Source organism: Quercus robur, chromosome 3, assembly GCF_932294415.1.
Source record: "Quercus robur chromosome 3, dhQueRobu3.1, whole genome shotgun sequence".
Lineage (NCBI taxonomy): Eukaryota > Viridiplantae > Streptophyta > Magnoliopsida > Fagales > Fagaceae > Quercus > Quercus robur.
Genome location: NC_065536.1, coordinates 61,853,807 through 61,872,407, shown reverse-complemented (window position 1 = coordinate 61,872,407; position 18,601 = coordinate 61,853,807). Strand labels below are relative to the sequence as shown.

General features: G+C 32.7%; 1 protein-coding gene across 2 annotated transcripts; it reads left to right on the top strand.

The window, feature by feature from the left end:
- The first annotated feature begins 354 nt into the window (after window positions 1-354).
- On the top strand, window positions 355-12,563 carry LOC126718749 (sucrose transport protein SUC3). Of its 2 annotated transcripts, none has more exons than XM_050421085.1 (14): window positions 355-889; window positions 2,540-2,605; window positions 3,739-3,837; window positions 3,922-3,986; window positions 4,078-4,162; window positions 4,273-4,306; window positions 4,455-4,554; window positions 4,858-4,933; window positions 6,121-6,459; window positions 9,941-10,058; window positions 10,398-10,525; window positions 10,620-10,683; window positions 10,766-10,809; window positions 12,094-12,563. In XM_050421085.1, the coding sequence occupies exons 1-14, from the start codon at window positions 596-598 to the stop codon at window positions 12,262-12,264; spliced, it is 1,683 nt and encodes a 560-aa protein (XP_050277042.1). In that variant the 5' UTR covers window positions 355-595; the 3' UTR covers window positions 12,265-12,563. The 2 variants fall into 2 exon arrangements, with proteins under 2 accessions (XP_050277042.1, XP_050277041.1); XM_050421084.1 differs by having other exon boundaries at window positions 356-889; window positions 9,941-10,084; window positions 10,292-10,525.
- The last annotated feature ends 6,038 nt before the right edge of the window (window positions 12,564-18,601 follow it).

Sequence of the window (18,601 nt, the reverse complement as noted above, 5' to 3'; positions counted from 1 at the left end):
AACCCTAAAATTAAAATGATTTTTTTTCTTTAAAAAAAATTAAATAATTGAATAATAGACCAATGACAAAATCATGATCTTTTTCACCCATAAAAAAGAAATTATAATTTTTGTAAAATTTAATTTGACTATTTTTTCTCATAATAATTTATTTTGAGAAGATCTTATAATAAATTTAATAACAAAAAATAGATAATTAACAAAAGATAAAGTCTAGAAGAAAAAAAAAATTTGACATTTGTTTTTTTATAGAAAATTTGATTTTTGTTGATATGACAGATTTTCCCGGTAAAAAAAAAAAATTTTGTCAATTTTTATTTATTTTTGGTATGTAGCCTATGACTCTTCGTGGTGCTGCAGCGTAGCAAAACATATACAGACTGATCTCTGTCTCTTTCTCTGACACATTCACACCACCGTACCCGCCGAAAATTCTCTCTGAAAAATTTCCCCTAATTCTTTAAATCCAAATCCAAATTCAACATCCAGATCTCTCTTCCAAGAAAAAAGAAGCCAAAAGACCTAAACTCAGTATCGAAAATTTCTTGAATGTGAGGCGGTTGAAACCGATCGCAACCGAGTCAGCGTCCGAGTCATGGCGGGGAAGACCGAGTCAGTGTCGATCCGGTTTCCGTACAAGAACCTGAAGGACGATGCGGCGGAAGTGGAAATGGTTGGAGTCGTCGACGTCGACATCGGCTCCCCCTCCCCAAACCACCGGATCGATCTCAATTCTTCTTCTTCTCCTCCTCCTCCGTCTTCGTCTCCGCCTCTTCCCGGAGAGAAACAGAATTGTAGTTTGGCGACTCTTGTTCTCAGTTGCACCATCGCCGCCGGCGTCCAATTCGGCTGGGCCTTGCAGCTCTCTCTTTTGACTCCCTACATTCAGGTCCATTCTCTCTCTCTCTCTCTCTTCAAATTTGTTTTCGTTTTTGTTCGATTCGGATCTGAGGAGCTTGAAACTGTTTGATTGAGAATTTAGATGCTTCTTTAAGATTGAGAGAATTACAGGGAGTTTGTGATTTTGAGTGCCGCTGATTTTGATGTCATTGTGTATAGAGGGAAATTGAAATTTCTCAATGGGATGTTTGGTTTGTCCTATACTAAATGTTCAATTAGTAGGTATATAATGCAGCATTGATTGAAAAGAGAAAAAATGTAGATTTCAATGATAGGTCATGTTAACAGGTTTAGGAAATATAAAAAGCTGTCAACATAGTTTCTAAAAAATTTCTAAAAGTAGTTTTCCTTAGGCATCTATTAACTTTTCCCTTGGATGATTTAAATCGATATTCGAGATGAGATTATTTGTTTTTCTTGATATTTGTGTATAGTTGACCTTGTTTTTCTGAAAAAGGAAAAAAAAAAAATAATATAACTGTTAAATTACGGCTTGTCTGATATTATGTTAAATTACCAATTGTCTCAGAAGCTTTGGCTATTGCGATATAGTAAATTTAATCATTTAACCATGTGATTCTAGCACTAACAATGAATGCATTAAGTCATTAGGCACTCATTAATGAAATCCTATGTTTAGTGGTTTTATTTTTTCCTTCACAATTTTCAAGAGAGAAGTATAATTGGCCGTGTACATCACTTGTGCACAAAAAAGTTGATTGCATCAATGTTGACATTCTTTTTAGAACTCCGAATGAAAAAAGACAACTAATTGCACAAATGAGTAATGAGCGCGAGTTCAATGTCCTCTTTATTTAAGAGCAAAGTGGATGGGCGGGGTTGTGAGTTGAAGAACTACTGGCCGCATGTGTACCTACCAAAAAAGGACAAAATAGTTGCACCAATTTGAATTCAATACAAAATATAGCTCTTGATTGTTGATGCCTAATTTAATGCAATTTCTTATTTGGAAAAAGGAGAATAAAATCTACTTTTTGAGGAAAGTATAATGTTTGAAGACTTTTGTCTGTTTCTGCTAAACAAAACCCGTTTTTACAATGTTTGGATGGTATCACCTAACATAATTCCAGATTTAAAAAAAATTACATTATGAATTGAAGATGAGTTTAGAGAACTTATAAATCCGCTTTCTAAGAAACTTGTCAATCAATAGCCATTCTCCCATTGCTACTTTGCATGGAGCCTTACCATTATGTATGCTAAAGTATAGGATGCCTTAGCTCCAACTCTCCTACCCACCTCCCTTGCTGTCAAAATTGACAACTAAATAATGACCAAAATAAAATAACATGGTCATATTTGGTATCACAAATGCATTGAATGCTTGTAGCATCGAGATTCTAGAGAATGTTGAAAGCTCAAATTTTTAAGTGTGAAACAGAACTGTTTCAACTGTTACTATGTAAAAGGATGTTTAATGGTAATATCATTATCATCTCTGTTCTTCTGAATTTTTTTCCAGCTTAAATTGATGCAATTTGTTATCTTCTCACAGTTTATTCATTATTGGTTTGATGGTTTATGGTATCTCTGCCTTGATCAGTCAAACTGTATTGAGTTCTTTTTAATTTTATGCTTGAGCTTCATTCTGATTAATGCTCTCAACTAATTGTTGCAGACACTTGGAATAGAGCATGCCTTTTCTTCATTTATTTGGCTCTGTGGCCCTATTACTGGTCTTGTGGTAGGTGATGGCAATCACTTTATTTCCTTCTTTTTTGGTTTTCTCACTGTGTGACTGATGGTCCAGTTTTTATTTATTTATTTATTTATTTTTTATCCGCTTTGTATGATTTGGTATGTATTGCCCCTTTTAATTCTTACCAATATATCACACATCATCATATCATGTTGGAATCAATATGGAATGCAAACCGTTTCTAGTCATGTGTTTGTTTATCTAATGAATTCTATCTTATAGCTTGTTTCTGTTTGAAAAGAGTATGCCTTCCCCCCAAAAGCCATCACATGCAAATAGACAAAATGAAAATGAAAGGAGCAACTTGCATGTTGAGTAGTGCCACCTTCAATAGAAAGTACTTGCGCTTAATGAAGATGATTTATAATATTTGCCACAATGGACTTTGACTACACTATGCATTGTAGCAGTTGAATACTACCTTTAGTTTGAGAGATTCGTTATGTAGTACCAAGAACAACCCAAATAGTAAATAAGGAAAATAGGAGGCCTGTATTGGGTGTCTGCTTCAATTGGTTACAATTTGTCCATAGGAATGGATAGTTTCTATAGCTTCTTAATTTTCTTGTCATTTCTACAGAAAATGAAAAAAATAAAAAATGTTTCATAAGCTTCATCAATGTCTTCTGGTACTTCAGATCCTGTGCACTATGAATCTATGATGCCTCTTGATTTTTCTGAACCCCTTGATGCCCTTTGATGTTTGTGTCTGTGGTGATTTATTAATTGTCTATAGATGTGCTCATGCAATACAGTCTTAAATTTCTTCTACATATTTGTCACCTTAGGGTGTATTTGGATACCGCTTATTTTGCTGAAAACTGAAAATACCGTAGCAAAATAATTTTTAAATGTGTGAATAGTGCCGTGAGATCCATTTTTAATGAAAATTTTGTTGAAAAAAGAGGTTTGTGGGTCTCGTGAACAGTGCACGGGACCCTTTGGAAAAGAAAAAAACACCAGTGCACGTTCTCACAAAAAAAGAATAAAAAAAAAAGGAAAACGCTGAAATGCAGACGCTGGGTCTGTTTCAGCTGAACCCAAACGGGTACTTAATATATGTCTGCTTCCGAATTCCGATAGTTACGATCTTGAGTTACTTGCTTATTATTTTTCAGGTTCAACCATGTGTCGGTATTTGGAGTGATAAATGCACTTCTAAATATGGAAGAAGACGGCCATTCATTTTTGTAGGATCTATCATGATCTCAGTAGCAGTAAGTGTTAGGAACTCTTGGATCTCTTATATTTGTTGTTGTCTACAGCTTTTTATATTAGCTAAACTATGTCTTGCAATATAGGTGATATTAATCGGGTTTTCTGCAGACATTGGATATATATTAGGTGACACGAAGGAGCATTGCAGGTTCTTATTGCCTCCTCTTGATTCTTTGTTTTTTCTATTTCACATATATGGAATATTTGAGGTTTAAAAACACTCATCTATGCAAATGCAGTATTTACAAAGGTACCCGGACTAGGGCAGCTATTGTCTTTATTATTGGTTTCTGGATGCTGGATCTTGCCAACAATACAGTGCAGGTAAGGCTTCTTAAAACAATTTATTTCTGGTTTCCAATCACTGCAATTTAAATCTTATGCCATTAACCACCATGAATGTGAGCAAACAATGGAACTTTTATTGTTTGTAGGGACCAGCTCGTGCTCTTCTGGCCGATCTATCAGGTGGCTTATTTTTTTACTCCTATATCTTTTCCATTTGGGTTCTTATAATTTAGTGAGACCTAGGAACTCAATCTTTATTTACATGTTTTACTTACAAACTACATGCTAATGCAAAACATTATAACTTATGTTATGACTATATTTTTAGGGCCCGATCAACGTAATTCAGCAAATGCTGTATTTTGCTCATGGATGGCTGTTGGAAACATTCTAGGATACTCTGCCGGTGCTAGTGGAAGTTGGCACAGGTGACACCCCTTGAATGTTGTTTAGTTGTAATATGCTGTTTCTGTAGATTTGGCTTGTGCATGTCTTTATGTGATTCGTTTGATGCATTCCTTCATCTCTGGTTAGATATCATAATTCATTCCCCATTTTTTTAAATTTTTATTATTAAAAAATCAACCATATAGACTTAAAGAAACTCTGTGTCTTGCACTTCCCACTCTGGTTTGTCTCAGTTGAAATATGATTTTGTGTTTTCATTGTTCAAATTCAACACTTAAGTTTTTGTGGAGATTAATTTATTTGAGAAATTCATTTATGAGCAGATGGTTTCCATTCCTGACAAGTAGTGCTTGCTGTGATGCTTGTGGAAATCTCAAAGCAGCGTTCCTTGTTGCGGTGGTGAGTTAGTATACTTGCATGAATCTTTCCCATTTTATATAGTTAATTGCTTCTCTGACATTTATTTGAAAAAAATATTATTTTTTTCCTGTCAATCATGTGTATTATGGTATCTATTATTGTGACTTCTTACATGGTTTATCATATGTAAATGAAGCACAATTTTTATTTTATTTTGATAAGTAAGAATAGTTTTAATAAATGAAGACTACTTCATGTACAATGAACACAGGTAGCCTAAAGAATTACAAAAAATTCAGAACAATTATGTACAAAAGGACAGACTCTAAAAATAATGGAATCAAATCTCTATGCTTAAAACCCCCTACACGGTATTAATCAAACAGAGAGCCTATGAAGGTGGGTAGTAGCTGATCCCTGTACTCACCACATCATCAAATGTTCTCCTATTGCGTTTCCGCCATATGGTCTACATCAAGAATAATGGAACCAAATTCCAAATGGCTGAAGAATGTTTACCCAACCAATTCCTCCAGCCAAACATAAGATCAATTGCTCTCTCCAGTAGGACCCTGTAGATCCCCAAAGATCGGATGACAAAGCTCCACAACTGATAGGCCTCGCCTCATTGCAATGCATCAAAAGGTGATCCACAGTCTTCCCACTACATAGGCACATGCAGCACCAGTCCACTATAATGTAGTCTCTCTTCCTAAAATTTCATAAGTGAGAATATTCCCCCAAACCGCTGTCCAAATGAAAAAGGAAACCCTTTCACGAGGAAATGCTATAAGTAATTATTAGATTAGGACATGCCTACTTTAAGTTGGGGAAATGCTTTCTCAGAAACTTGTGTATTATAGCATGTTAAATTTGATTAGGACATGCCTATTTTAAGTTGTGGAAATGCTATTTTTACACCCAAAATGGGCCCCGCATGTGTAAGAGAGAGGAGCCTGGAAGAAGATATTATCAGTATGGAAATAATAGTTCCCTATAAGTAATTGCTCTAGGTTCTGATTGACAAAGGAAATCCATATTGACATAGCTTTGAAATTTCTTTCTTCTTTTTATACACCTACCTTTTTAGTAGTTCAAAAGTTCACATATTTTTTAATTAGTTAATTAATATTATTTTTAAAAAAAGCAGTTTGCAACTGTATGTGTTCTGCTGGCATCAAATTGTACGATTCTGAGTCGAAGAATGGTGTTTGGTGTATCTGCAGATTTTCCTGACTCTTTGCACACTTGTGACACTTTATTTTGCAAATGAGGTTCCACTTACTGTGAATCAGCCCCAGCATCTGTCGGATTCTTCACCTTTATTGGATGATCCTCAACAAAATGGCCTTGATCATTCAAAGTCAATGCCTGATATGCCAATTAATGATAATGCCAATGGTGAAAGGGATAGAAACCTAACACAGGTCACCTCTATAGTTGAGGATCATCAAAATGAAAGCGTTAATGATGGCCCGGGATCTGTGTTAGTCAATTTGTTGACTAGTTTAAGGCATTTGCCGCCTTCGATGCATTCAGTGCTTATTGTTATGGCTCTAAGTTGGGTAAGCACTCCAGTTCTTATATCAATATCTCCTGTTTCTGTGTATTACTTTCAAATTAGTTGTTAGTCAATTTGCTGTTCATATTTTGCTTTGACCTTAAGAAAGATTACTTTTTTTAGGCCAAGAGGTTGTTAGTAAGATCTTTGAATCAGCTTATTGGTCTTATGGTATATCTCAGTCTTGCATGGATATTAACTATTAGCATATTTGTTTTTACTTGATAAAAAGAAATAAGTCAAATGGATAAGTTTACTTGAAATGGAAACTTGCATATACCTATAAATTTGTAATTTAATTTTGAACTAATATGATCTTATTATAGAGTAATTTTGTAGGGGCTTGAGTATTTGAGATGAACTTCAACGTTGAGAGTTTTAATCTATCAAGTTGTACTGACAAAATCTGTAATTGTTTATTGTTTAACTCATTGATTGTATTTTTAAACATGGAGATTTAAGTATGATTTGGGAATGATGTAATTTTCAGATATTGAGTATTACGAAAGTTGGTGAAAGGAACATTTAGCTCCAATACAAAAACAAAAATTATATGATGTAAAGCCTTTAAAAAGAAGTTTGAACTACTAAGTTGTATAATCTGTGAACTATAGCAAAGAATATATGGAATAAGTGCAACTATTTTCATATATAATCAAATGGAAAAAAAATTGCAAATCAAAGTTATCATTATAAAACTAAGTATATCACTAGGTTCTCAATTTATGAATTGAAGAAGATAAATATAGCTATTTATATTCCTTTTGTACATTTTAGACATGGCAGGATGTCAAACACCTTCAACAACGTTGCATTATAATAAAGAAGATGAAGGATGCCAACTATTTCTTACCAAATCACACTGCAGTATAATAGGGTGTGGCATTCATTTAAGGGTAAAAAGAAATGCCTATATCAATGCTTTCTGTCAATTGCCTAAGATAAGGGATAGTATTGATGCAGCTATCAAAGATTCATTTGCTGTTCTTCGCAACTTTGTAGATTCTAAGATTTATGGTTTGGAAGGTCAAGTCAATTGAAATTTTGGAGTTAAATAATTGTTTTTTCACTTAGAAAGTTATCATTAGGTTTTTTTTTTTTTTTTAACTATTTTTTTAATGTCGTATCTGATTCTCCTTTTATTTTCTTTGTTATGTTTTAGGTGTGTGCTCTTTATTCACAAATTGACCAAAGATAAATATGTTCTGTTATAATCTCTCTCTCTCTCTCTTTTACTTTTTTTTTTTTAATTTTTTTTATGTCAGCTTTATTATTAGAACATCGATTACCCCCAAAAGAGAACGAACGCTTATCCCCCCAAAAAATTTTATTATTAAAACAGTTCTTTATTTTTAAAACCGGAAAAATGTTTATTATTATTATTTTGAAAAAAGGTAAATCAATGTACTTTTGTTGGCAACTCACATGAAGTTGAGAAACACAAAAAAATCCTAGCATTGTAGGAAGTGCTGATCGGCAGACCCAAGGGCCTTATCAGCACTTCCATCACTACTTAGTGTTGAACGGCAATCCCTTGTCCAAATGCTCTTATATTTTTGTGACAGATTTCCCTCACTCCCATGCATGTGGATCAACCTTGATTTGTCAACCAAGAGCATTTTGATTGTTTGGATCAGATTGCATGATTGGCACATATAAGGGTTTGTTAGTTGCAAGTTAGTTACTAGTAACTAGACTAAGTCGGGCTAGTTAGGGTTCAAGCACATGTAACTCATTAATCACGTGCTAATTCTTGTGAGCACTAATTAGTAAACCAATTATTGAGTCATGTGTGGCCACTTAGAATAGGGCAAGTGATTTATAAATAGGTGTTGTAACTCTCATTTGGACCTTTGAATGAAGAATAGTCATTTTGATTGCTTAGTCTTGTTTTCTCTCTTGTTAATTTCTTGGAGGTAAAGACTCCCTAGAAGTAGTCTCATCTTGGCAGAGGTGACTCTTGAAAAAGTCAATCTATTCCATCACTCACCACATTCATGCAATCCATCCTCTAGATCCATCACCTGATGCTTGCTCTGAAACCCTTGTTGCATTGTCATCAAATTCTACTTGCATATTCCTTCAAGAACCCTCGTCAACCACTCACATTCTAATATTCCCATACTATACTTGAAGTTCCCAAGGCGTTAAAAAATAACCCTAATCTTCAATCTACCAAAATCTCAAATCAAACACCAGTCTCATCTCATTTCCAAGCTATAACCAAACCCTCAAGGCTTTCCAATCCTAAAAACTGGCCTATAAATCCCTACAAAGTCTTAGTCCCAAAATTTTGGGATCAGTTATGGATCCTTAACAGCTTAGTTTGGGTTAGCTACATGTAACTTAGGGACACCCCCAACGAGTGACTAAAGTTTACGCTAGCTGTTAACCTACCGCTACCCTTCTCCTTTTCCTGGGATTGGGACCAGCTATAAACAAATATATGATACTAAGAACAGACCCAGATGAAGTTATGAAATATATATATATATATATATATATATATATTAATAAATTAATTGTTGTGTTCTCACTGTGTTGTATCATAGTTTTCAAGAATTGCCATATTTTTAATGTGGCCGTGTTCCTAGAGTCAATTTAAGAATCTTTTACATTTGTGCTCAATGCTTTCAAAGAATTTAAAGATTTTGATTAATGGATTATTGTTTGTTTTGGGGCAAGAGTGCGTAGAGTATTTTGTTCTTTTGTTCTCTTCTTCTTTGGCATGCCAATATTGTTCACAAAATTTTCATACAGCTCCTGAACAGCAACGATATTCTCTCTTAGCAATCCCAGATCACACCATGTTCCCTACCTATCAATACTCTAGAACTTTATATTTTTCCTTGTTAGCCACCAAATAAACCATTAAACTAGTCATAAGATGCTAATTTTGATGCTGCCTAGAATTTCTACAACTTGGAATCCTCTAGCTCCAAGATTCAAACTTTTCAAACCTAATTTGGTTGCAAACTAGGCCAATCTCAAGATCATCTTTCTTTCTTTTCAAAATCCCACCACAAGCACATGCAGACAGAGTTCCCTAATCTATCCTATGTGAAGAATGATTGAATCAACAAACATGGGGGTGGGGGGAAGGAGAGAAGCATAATGAAGATTTTTACAGAAAGTTAAGGGTTATCTTGAGGGAGAAATGAGACAATTGAGATTTATTTTGAAAACAAATTGGTATCTTCTTATTAAAATGGACACTAAAAAGTAAGATTAAAAATGTTCTTTTTTGTTGAGTATTAAAAAAAAAATTTATTGACTTATAGTAACTAAGTTTCTAATTTGGAATTTTGTTAAGTTTTTAAAAACAAATATTTCTACTTATGTCATGTGTTGGAGGCCTGGGCCTCATCTGCCATTACTTTCGCATTACTCTGTGCGTGTGTTAGATTAGTGTTTTTATGTGATGATTGCTGGTTCAACCCTCCATATTAACCTAATGATGTTTGCAATTATAATCTTAAATGCAGCTGTCCTGGTTCCCGTTCTTTCTTTTTGATACTGATTGGATGGGGAGGGAAGTTTATCATGGAGATCCAAAAGGAAACCTTTCTGAAGTACAAAAGTATGATCAAGGTGTCAGAGAAGGTGCATTTGGTTTGCTATTGAATTCAGTAAGAACTCAAAAATTGAGCATCTGTAATTTTAAATTTTATTTGAAATGACTCATTCTTTATTCAAATTACAATAAGAATATTTTTCACAACTTGATAATGGAAATTTGTAAATAGCGTCTTATCTTGCTAAACAGTTATCTTTTTTTTGAGAGGTATCTTGCCAAATAATTATCTAAAAGAAATTTCATATTTCTTGTGGTATAGGTTGTTCTTGGCATTAGTTCTTTCCTTATTGAGCCAATGTGTCAGTGGCTTGGGGCAAGACTAGTATGGGCAATGAGCAATTTTATTGTGTTTGTCTGCATGGCAGGCACTGCTATCATTAGTTTGGTATCCGTCCAAGAATATTCTGAAGGGATTCAACATGTAATTGGTGGGAGTGCAGCAATCAGGATAGCTTCCTTGATTGTATTTGCTCTTCTTGGCTTTCCCCTTGCTGTAAGCATATTTTCCTTGCAGTATTACTTGATTTGTCTCCATTTCTGCCCTCAGATGTATGTGTTTGCTGGTATTGATTGTTTGTGTGTTGCAGATTACATACAGTGTTCCATTTTCTGTCACAGCAGAGTTGACTGCTGATTCTGGTGGCGGCCAAGGTTTGTAACAATTTCTTCTTTATTTCTTATTGTTACGATCTTTATCTAGTTGTAATTCTGAAGAGTTTGTATGGCTATACAGGGCTGGCTATTGGAGTGCTAAATCTTGCAATTGTTGTTCCACAGGTATTTCCATGCATTCTTCCTTATTTTCTGCTCATTTTCCTCATTAAAATTTGTAAGAGGTTACATTTTTTACAAAGTTGGAATGGAAAAAGTCCTAAAACAACAATCTAAATCTTATTATTGTTTTGTAGTTTACTAGTTAAGTGCCCATTTGTTTACCTAGTTTTCGGTCTTAAAAAGTGAGTGATGCGGGAAGTGCAAAGAAATATTTTGCGTAATTTGGCTTTATTAATTTTGGGAGTCAATTGTATTTTTATTGGTCAGGTAGATTTTTATTTTAGATTTTAGTTGCTAATTAGGTTATGAGTATTTTATTAATTAGAGAGTAAGGGTTTTTATTTTTGGGTGTGTAATTCAATAATTGAGTTTTCCCAAGTCATTTAGAATTAGGCTTACTAAGTCAAGTAGAATTGGAATTAGGGTTTAGTCCAAAAAGTTTATATAAGCATATATTGCATTCCTAATGAGATGGATAACAGTTTTTTTATTAATAAAATTTCTTTGAAAATTTTCCAATGGTTGGTGTTGACTCCAACCAAGTGTAAGTGCTGACTCCTAGAAGTTCTCTCTTGCTTGGTGCTAACTCCAAGTAAACCTAGGTATTGATCCCTAGGTTACCTATCCTTTATTTTCTGCTCTTCAATTTTATTGTTATATCATTTTGGTTTTGTCTTGCATCACTGTTTTTAAACCCAAACATAATGTTAGTCCCATTTGGCAGCTGATGAAAAAGGGGTGTTTTAAAAACGTCCATAATTTACACGTTTGTTTTCATAGCTCCACGAGGATGCTTTTTTATTTATTTATTATTATTATTATTGTTATTTCTTTATTTCTTTAATACTGCTAATCTTCTCCCCGCATTTTTCTGCCTTGTGTGCTTGTTTGCCATATATTTTTAGTTTGAACTTATTATGGCAACAAAAATTCTAACTTCATTTCAATGTGTCTTCTGATACTTATATTTACTTACAATGTACCAATTTAGCCACACTAAAAAAATTTCCACCAACAATGTACCATAGTCACCTCTTTTTTTTTTTCTTTTTTTTTTTCATTCTTTATTATTTGGGGATAGAGTTCAGAGGTAGCTAATCCAGCTTGTAAAGTTGTAATATATTCTTTAAAATTTTGGGGATATTGATGGGGCTATAAAAGTACTTTTCCTTTTTTACTCTGGTTTGGCTGTGATAAACGCTTATACACACTTTCATTTTAAAGTTATTAATAAATGAAAGTTGTTAATTTAGTTGATGCTGATATCAACCGTGTTGATTTATTCAGATGATTGTATCACTTGGTGCGGGGCCGTGGGATGCTTTATTTGGTGGAGGAAATATTCCTGCCTTTGTTTTGGCTTCCTTTGCTGCCTTGGCAGCTGCTGTTATTGCAATCCGCAGGCTGCCAGATCTTTCCAGCAGATCTTTCAGGTCATCTGGTTTTCATTTTGGTTAATGACTGAGGCTGCCTCATCAAGTTGACAACCAACCTGAATATTATTATCAGCAGCCCCATGAACATACTCAGTGACTTTCAGAGGGATTGACTCTGCCATTTTGCGTACGTATCATATTCTTATCAAAAGAATTTACACATTCCATATTCAATTTCATTCATTTTTTTCCCCATTGTGGGTATCTGTACCCTATTTAGAGTGTAATACATCACTATTTTTAAAGAATAACGTGTATATAGTGAAAAGTTTAGTCATATTCTCATTAATAGAAAGATGAAAAAGAAAAAAAATTTCCTTACTCATTTATTCTTTTTAACATTCCTAATTATCATATTTCTGCATTCTGAGTTCATACCGACTGTTTAATCTTTTTTTTTTTTTCCTTTGTCGTTGCTCATGTGTCTGTTGTTATAATGTTTTAAATTAACTGATAACCCATCATTCCGATGGTGGTTCCGTGTAGTGGTACATTGTTAGTTTGGGTGTCGCCCGTCACTGGTTTGGTCCTGGCTGACATAAGCAAACTCATAAAGGATGGTGAAGCTTTCTTCTGAATTCCAAAAGCACAAACTGCTCTTCTAAGGAAGTGTGCCAGTTCAATCTTAGGTAGTTTCACATGAATTTTTCCGGTATGGCTCTACTAATTTCTTGTTCTTTCTGGAGTTGTATGAGTACAGGGCGGCCTTAATACCTTTTGGTTGGACAAAAAGGATTGGACTTTTACATGGCTTGTTAGTAGGCAGAATTTGTTTCTGTTTTTTTCAATAATAATTTTGACATTAGTGATATAGATTTTAACAGCTTGCAAAGCGGAATAATAATTGTAAAAAGCAGATAATTTTGGCTTTTCTTTTATTTTGTGGGGGATTTGAGTGTCTCTCATTAAAAAAAAAAAATAGACTTGGGTCTAGGCTTATTGGCCTGTTGTTTCCTATCGTGTGAACCTTGTTGGGTCTATTGTTTAGGTAGCAACTGTTGGCCTTTTAAGACTAGCTCGACCTATTCCAGGCCTGTTAGTCTGGGTTAGGTCTCTGGGTCTGTTTAACATGGCTGGACCAAACTGACGGATTACTCAAAAACTCCAGTTCTTACTGAAGTTTATCTGTTTATGTTATGTTGAATTGCTATATTGTGGTATTTGAATTTTGAATTCGAGGGATGAAGTCATGAAGAACTCCTTAATTTGGTAGTAGATTAATTCTCACTTGATTGCAAGAGTAACAAAAAACTAAGGAAAATAGAGGATGCAAGGGGGAGGGAGAAAAATAAAATATAAGTAGGGGGAGGACAATAAATATTCCTCTTTCGATGATTTAAAATTTTGAATGAGTAGAAATGATAAAAAATAATATAAATTGACAATTATACCTGTCCTTTGTTCAATTCAAAGAAATACATAATAAATTGACATTATAAGGGTAAAATTGATCATTTAATTTTTTTTCAATATAAATGGAATCACTTCCCATCCATCCAAATACACTACCGTTTAAGTGTTTGGATGAGTTATTCATAAACATAGCTATTGATCTAAAGTGAGGAATAAGAATAATTTTTTCAAACGGTTAAAAACTCAAGAATAACCAATCCCATCTTTACTCAAATATTAGTTGTCTTTCACTTAATTTTCTTATACTCTTATTGTTTCAAAAAAAAAAAAAAAAAACTTACGCTCTTGGGATCAACGATTTATCTTTGATGTCGAAATGGTCATTTTCCACTTCAGACTTTTTTGGGCTTAACCTTCGTCACCAACAACATTGAATAGCCAGACTAAGGTTCGATTCTGGATGACAATTCTGGCTTGATAGAATTTCTCATTGATAATGCTTGCATAAGTACAAATAGATATGGTTTATGGACTAAAGAGTTTAAGGTTCAAGAGCTTATTCTTTTTCATTAATATTTTTTTTCCCTTTTCATTACTTACATTATCACTGGGTTAAACGTGAAAATCTGAAAGCTGATTATCTTCGTCATCATCGAAAACAAACAAATTTGTTTCATAGTGAAAGTGTGTTGAAATATCTACATATTCATGATAAGTGTTTCCTACCTTGTTAATTATTATTTTTTCTCTCTTCAACAGAAATTTGTGGAACTTTATAAAGATGTTTCCAATTGTCTAAAATTTCTATAATACTTTCATATTTAGTATATACTTAGAGTCAAATTGTTGTTGAAGGACCATTATATATTATGTTTCATAGAATAATCAATGGATTTTGTTATTATCACAATTATCTTATTCATCGAGTGTAATATATATATTTTTTAATTTCATAAATAAATTATTTGAAGTTTCCTTAATCTCTTTTTTGAGATCCCAGTCAACTATTGTTCCTTTAGTAGTAGACAACTAGACATAGACTCTGGCTCAGATTTTACATAGTTCTTATTAATAAGTTTTTTTCCCCTAGTTTTTAAACCATGAGTGATACTATCACTTGTACTAACATTTTTAGATTTACGCTCTAATTATAACATTTGCCTATAATTATGTTTCTCATGTCTTAACCAAGAGTTGATACACTATCTTATCATTACTATATGATACTATTCTTGACTACCATTGGTATCTAAAACTACCTATATGCTTCACTGTGCCTAGATACTTCCGACTTGAACTTCATTTGAAGCAAATACATGTTTGTGGATTTACAACAACGAAAAAATGAAGTAGCATACCAAAAAAAAAAAAAAAAGAATACATTAGACTTAATAAAATAGAAAAGATATATATATATATACACACCTTGTTTATAGAATCTTTTAAGGATGGTAGCTAGGTTCTTTCAAACTTAATTGTGAACTATTACAAGAAGAATATGGCTAAATGTATGGGAAGGAGGTTTGGACACTCTGGATAGACAATCAAACTATAAAGATACTTGAACCATTTAGTATTTGATATTTTTACACTTAATCTATTCAAAAGGTGCCCTTTTATCGGGGAAAAAAAATATAAATATAATCAAGAAAAATTTATTAGTTACCATCTTTAATAAAGTAACCTTAGTTTATTTTTGTTGTGAGTTGACATTTTGCTTTTTTGCATAGCGTTCACCAAACTTATGACATACTTATCTTATCTTTACATTTGATTGATAAGGTTGAGATATTCTTCATCATCTCATGGGGGGGGGGGGGGGGGGGGGAGGGACAAAGAAATAGGAACTTGGTTGTTTTCTAGCTAGCGTCTTGGGAGCCATCGTTAAGACTTAATAATTAAAATAGAAAAGATATAACCTTGTTTATAGAAATTTTTAAGGATGGTAGCTAGGTTCTTTCAAACTTAATTGCGGGCTATTACAAGAAGAATATGGCTAGATATATGGGAAGGAGGTTTTGATACTTTGGATAGACAATCAAACTATAAAGATACTTTCTTCTAAAAAAAACTATAAAGATACTTGAACCATTTAGTATTTGATAGTTTTACACTTGATTTGTACAAAAGGGTTGTTGCCCTTTTATCCCCGGGGGATATAACCAAGAAAAATTTACTAGTTGACCATCTTTGATAAAGTAACTTAACTTTTATAAAGTAATTTTAGTTTATTTTTGTTGTGAGTTGACATTTTGCTTTTTTGCATAGCGTTCACCAAGTTTATGTCATACTTATCTTATCTTTACATTTAATTGATAAGGTTGAGATATTCTTCATCATCTCGTGGGGGACAGAGAAATAGGAACTTAGCTGTCCTCTAGCTAGCGTCTTGAGAGCCACCCTTAAGAGTTAATACTTAATAAAATAAAAAAGATATATATATATATATATATATATACCTTGTTTATAAAATCTTTTAAGGTTGGTAGCCAAGTTCTTTCAAACTTAATTGTGGACTATTACAAGAAGAATATGGCTAGATATATGGGAAGGAGGTTTTGACCCTCTAGATGGACAATCAAGCTATAAAGATACTTTCTTCTAAAAAAAACTATAAAGATACTTGAAACATTTAGCATTTGATATTTTCACACTTGATCTTTACAAAAGGGTTGTTGCCCTTTTATCCTGGAAAAAAAAAAAAAAAAAAAAAGAAGATAAATATAACCAAGAAAAATGTACTAGTTGACAATTTTTAATAAAGTAACCTAACTTTTATAAAGTAATTTTAGTTTATTTTTGTTGTGAGTTGACATTTTGTTTCTTTGCATAGCGTTCACCAAATTTATGGCATACTTATCTTTTTTTTTTTTTTTTGAGAGCTCATACTTATCTTATCTTTACATTTAATTGGTAAGGTTGAGATATTCTTCATTATCTCATGGAGACGGAGAAGTTGGCTGTCCTCTAGCTAGCGTCTTGGGAACTACCCTTAAGGGATTTCTTCTTGTAATAACTTAGTGTGTAGGATGGAGGAACTATACACACCCAAGAAAATAGCTAGTACATAAAGCTCTTGATAATTCATTTCAGCTAAAAACGAAAAGACTAGTTGAACCACATGCTAAGTTTTTTTTTTTTTTTTTTTCTTGTGGCCATATCTCCTAGCAAATCTTTAATTTTTTGATTTGATCTGCATTTAGGTGTGTAGTTAATTGGGAATCTGAGTAACAAGCTGTCTTTTACCACTAGTTACAAGAAAGAAAGAAAGAAAAGAAAGGAAGGAGTTCAACAAGTAATCTTTCCTTGTCCTACTGTATTTGAGACTTTAAGGATGACAATGAAGGCTGTTTCTGTTTGATTACTGGATCGACAACATAAATGGTAGAAGATAAAAAGGCTTCTTCTTAGTAAGTGATAATATTCTATTGGATGTTAGTTGAACTGTGCTAATCAGGGGATGGAGTCTCATCTTTCATTGTCACTGCTGTTTTGTGAAATGTAAGGGATACGATTGCAACAAGTCCGTGCCTCCATGGAGACCCAGACAGTACCACCCATTAAAATAAAATTTTACAAAAATATTCCTTTCTTCGAAATAATATCAACTAAACATACTTAATAGATAACTTTTGGTTATCACTTACAGTTCATATTATAAAGTAAAAGTAATATATGAATATTACTCTTGAAAAGCAAGAAGAGTCTCAAAATGATAGGGCCCGATTGTCTGGCTCTGGGGTATTGTATTAAAGAACCTTTCTTTCTTTTGTTGGAAAACTATAAGAGATAATATATATATGGATGCGGTTAACGGGTGCTTTTAAGACATTTGTTAATGAATCAATTAAAAATTCTAATACAATTTTTACATAAAATATAAAAAAATTGTTAAAAAAATTAATTAATTTTTTTCATTTCTTATAAAAAGTTTCTATAAATATATCGTAAACTAATATCCTTAGAACATCCGTTAACTTTTCTGAAACGGTAGTTTTATTCCGAAGACTATAGTCTATAGTGTTTTTCAGTACTGGGACAAACTTGCCTAAATGCAGGTAACATCTATAAAAGCTTGACAGCTAAATAGATCATACTTTAGGTGAATCTTTCTTCTTTCGTCAGCTTTTAGAGATTGTACTCGGCACCACTATAAGAAAAGGAAACTACTTCTTTTAGCCAAGCTCTGTAACCGACATTCTGGTTGATGAAACATGAAGTATACGAAACTAATTTTACAATAAACAAACAAAAAAAAATTCATAAATTTTAAATAAACTTTAACTTTATATAAAATAAGAAAAGGGGTATATATTTCGGAAAAGAAACTTGGAATTAAACTTGCTTATATAAATTTTTTTTTTTTTAAATTCAAATAGAATGAACCAATAAAAATAAGTTATACCAACCAACACGAAAACAATAATTTGTTTTTTTTTTTTTTTTTGTTTTCATCTTGTTAATTCCCATTCACAATGTTTTGTAATATTTCTTCGTTACGGTATAGCTATATTTTTACTAAACTTATTTTCTAAATAAAATGAACCATACCAAATTGTTAAGAGTTGCGTAATTCAACTGACATCTTTAGGTTTTAATTTTTAATTTTTAATTTTTTATGAAAACATCTAAGAATCGAATCCTCTCTCTCTTTCATTGTAACTCTCAAATAAAAAATAAAAAACTCATACCAAACCAACACTAAGTGCATTCCCATTCGATGCTCCATTTTGTGTTTTTATCTTTTTTTGCACGTTACTAATAGCACCTAATGCATAAAAAAATAAAATAAAAAGAGAATTTTGCATACAGTAACATCTAAAAGTAAGGTATACTGTAGCAACATCTATATATTATATATTAATCATCATTATTTTATTCAATATCCAATTATTTTAATCGTACAAAAAGAATAGAGTATAAGATGTAGGATTTATTATTATAATCATGATGGAAAATAGGAAAAAAGTATTTAAATAGAGTTGTAACTCGTAACAGAATAGAGT

Coding starts and splice junctions, on each gene's coding strand:
- LOC126718749 (XM_050421084.1), top strand. CDS start 596: ATGGCGGGGAAGACCGAGTCAGTGTCGATCCGGTTTCCGTACAAGAAC. Junction 10,526..10,619: donor TTCTTGGCTTTCCCCTTGCT/GTAAGCATATTT, acceptor TGTGTGTTGCAG/ATTACATACAGTGTTCCATT. Junction 10,810..12,093: donor TTGCAATTGTTGTTCCACAG/GTATTTCCATGC, acceptor TGATTTATTCAG/ATGATTGTATCACTTGGTGC.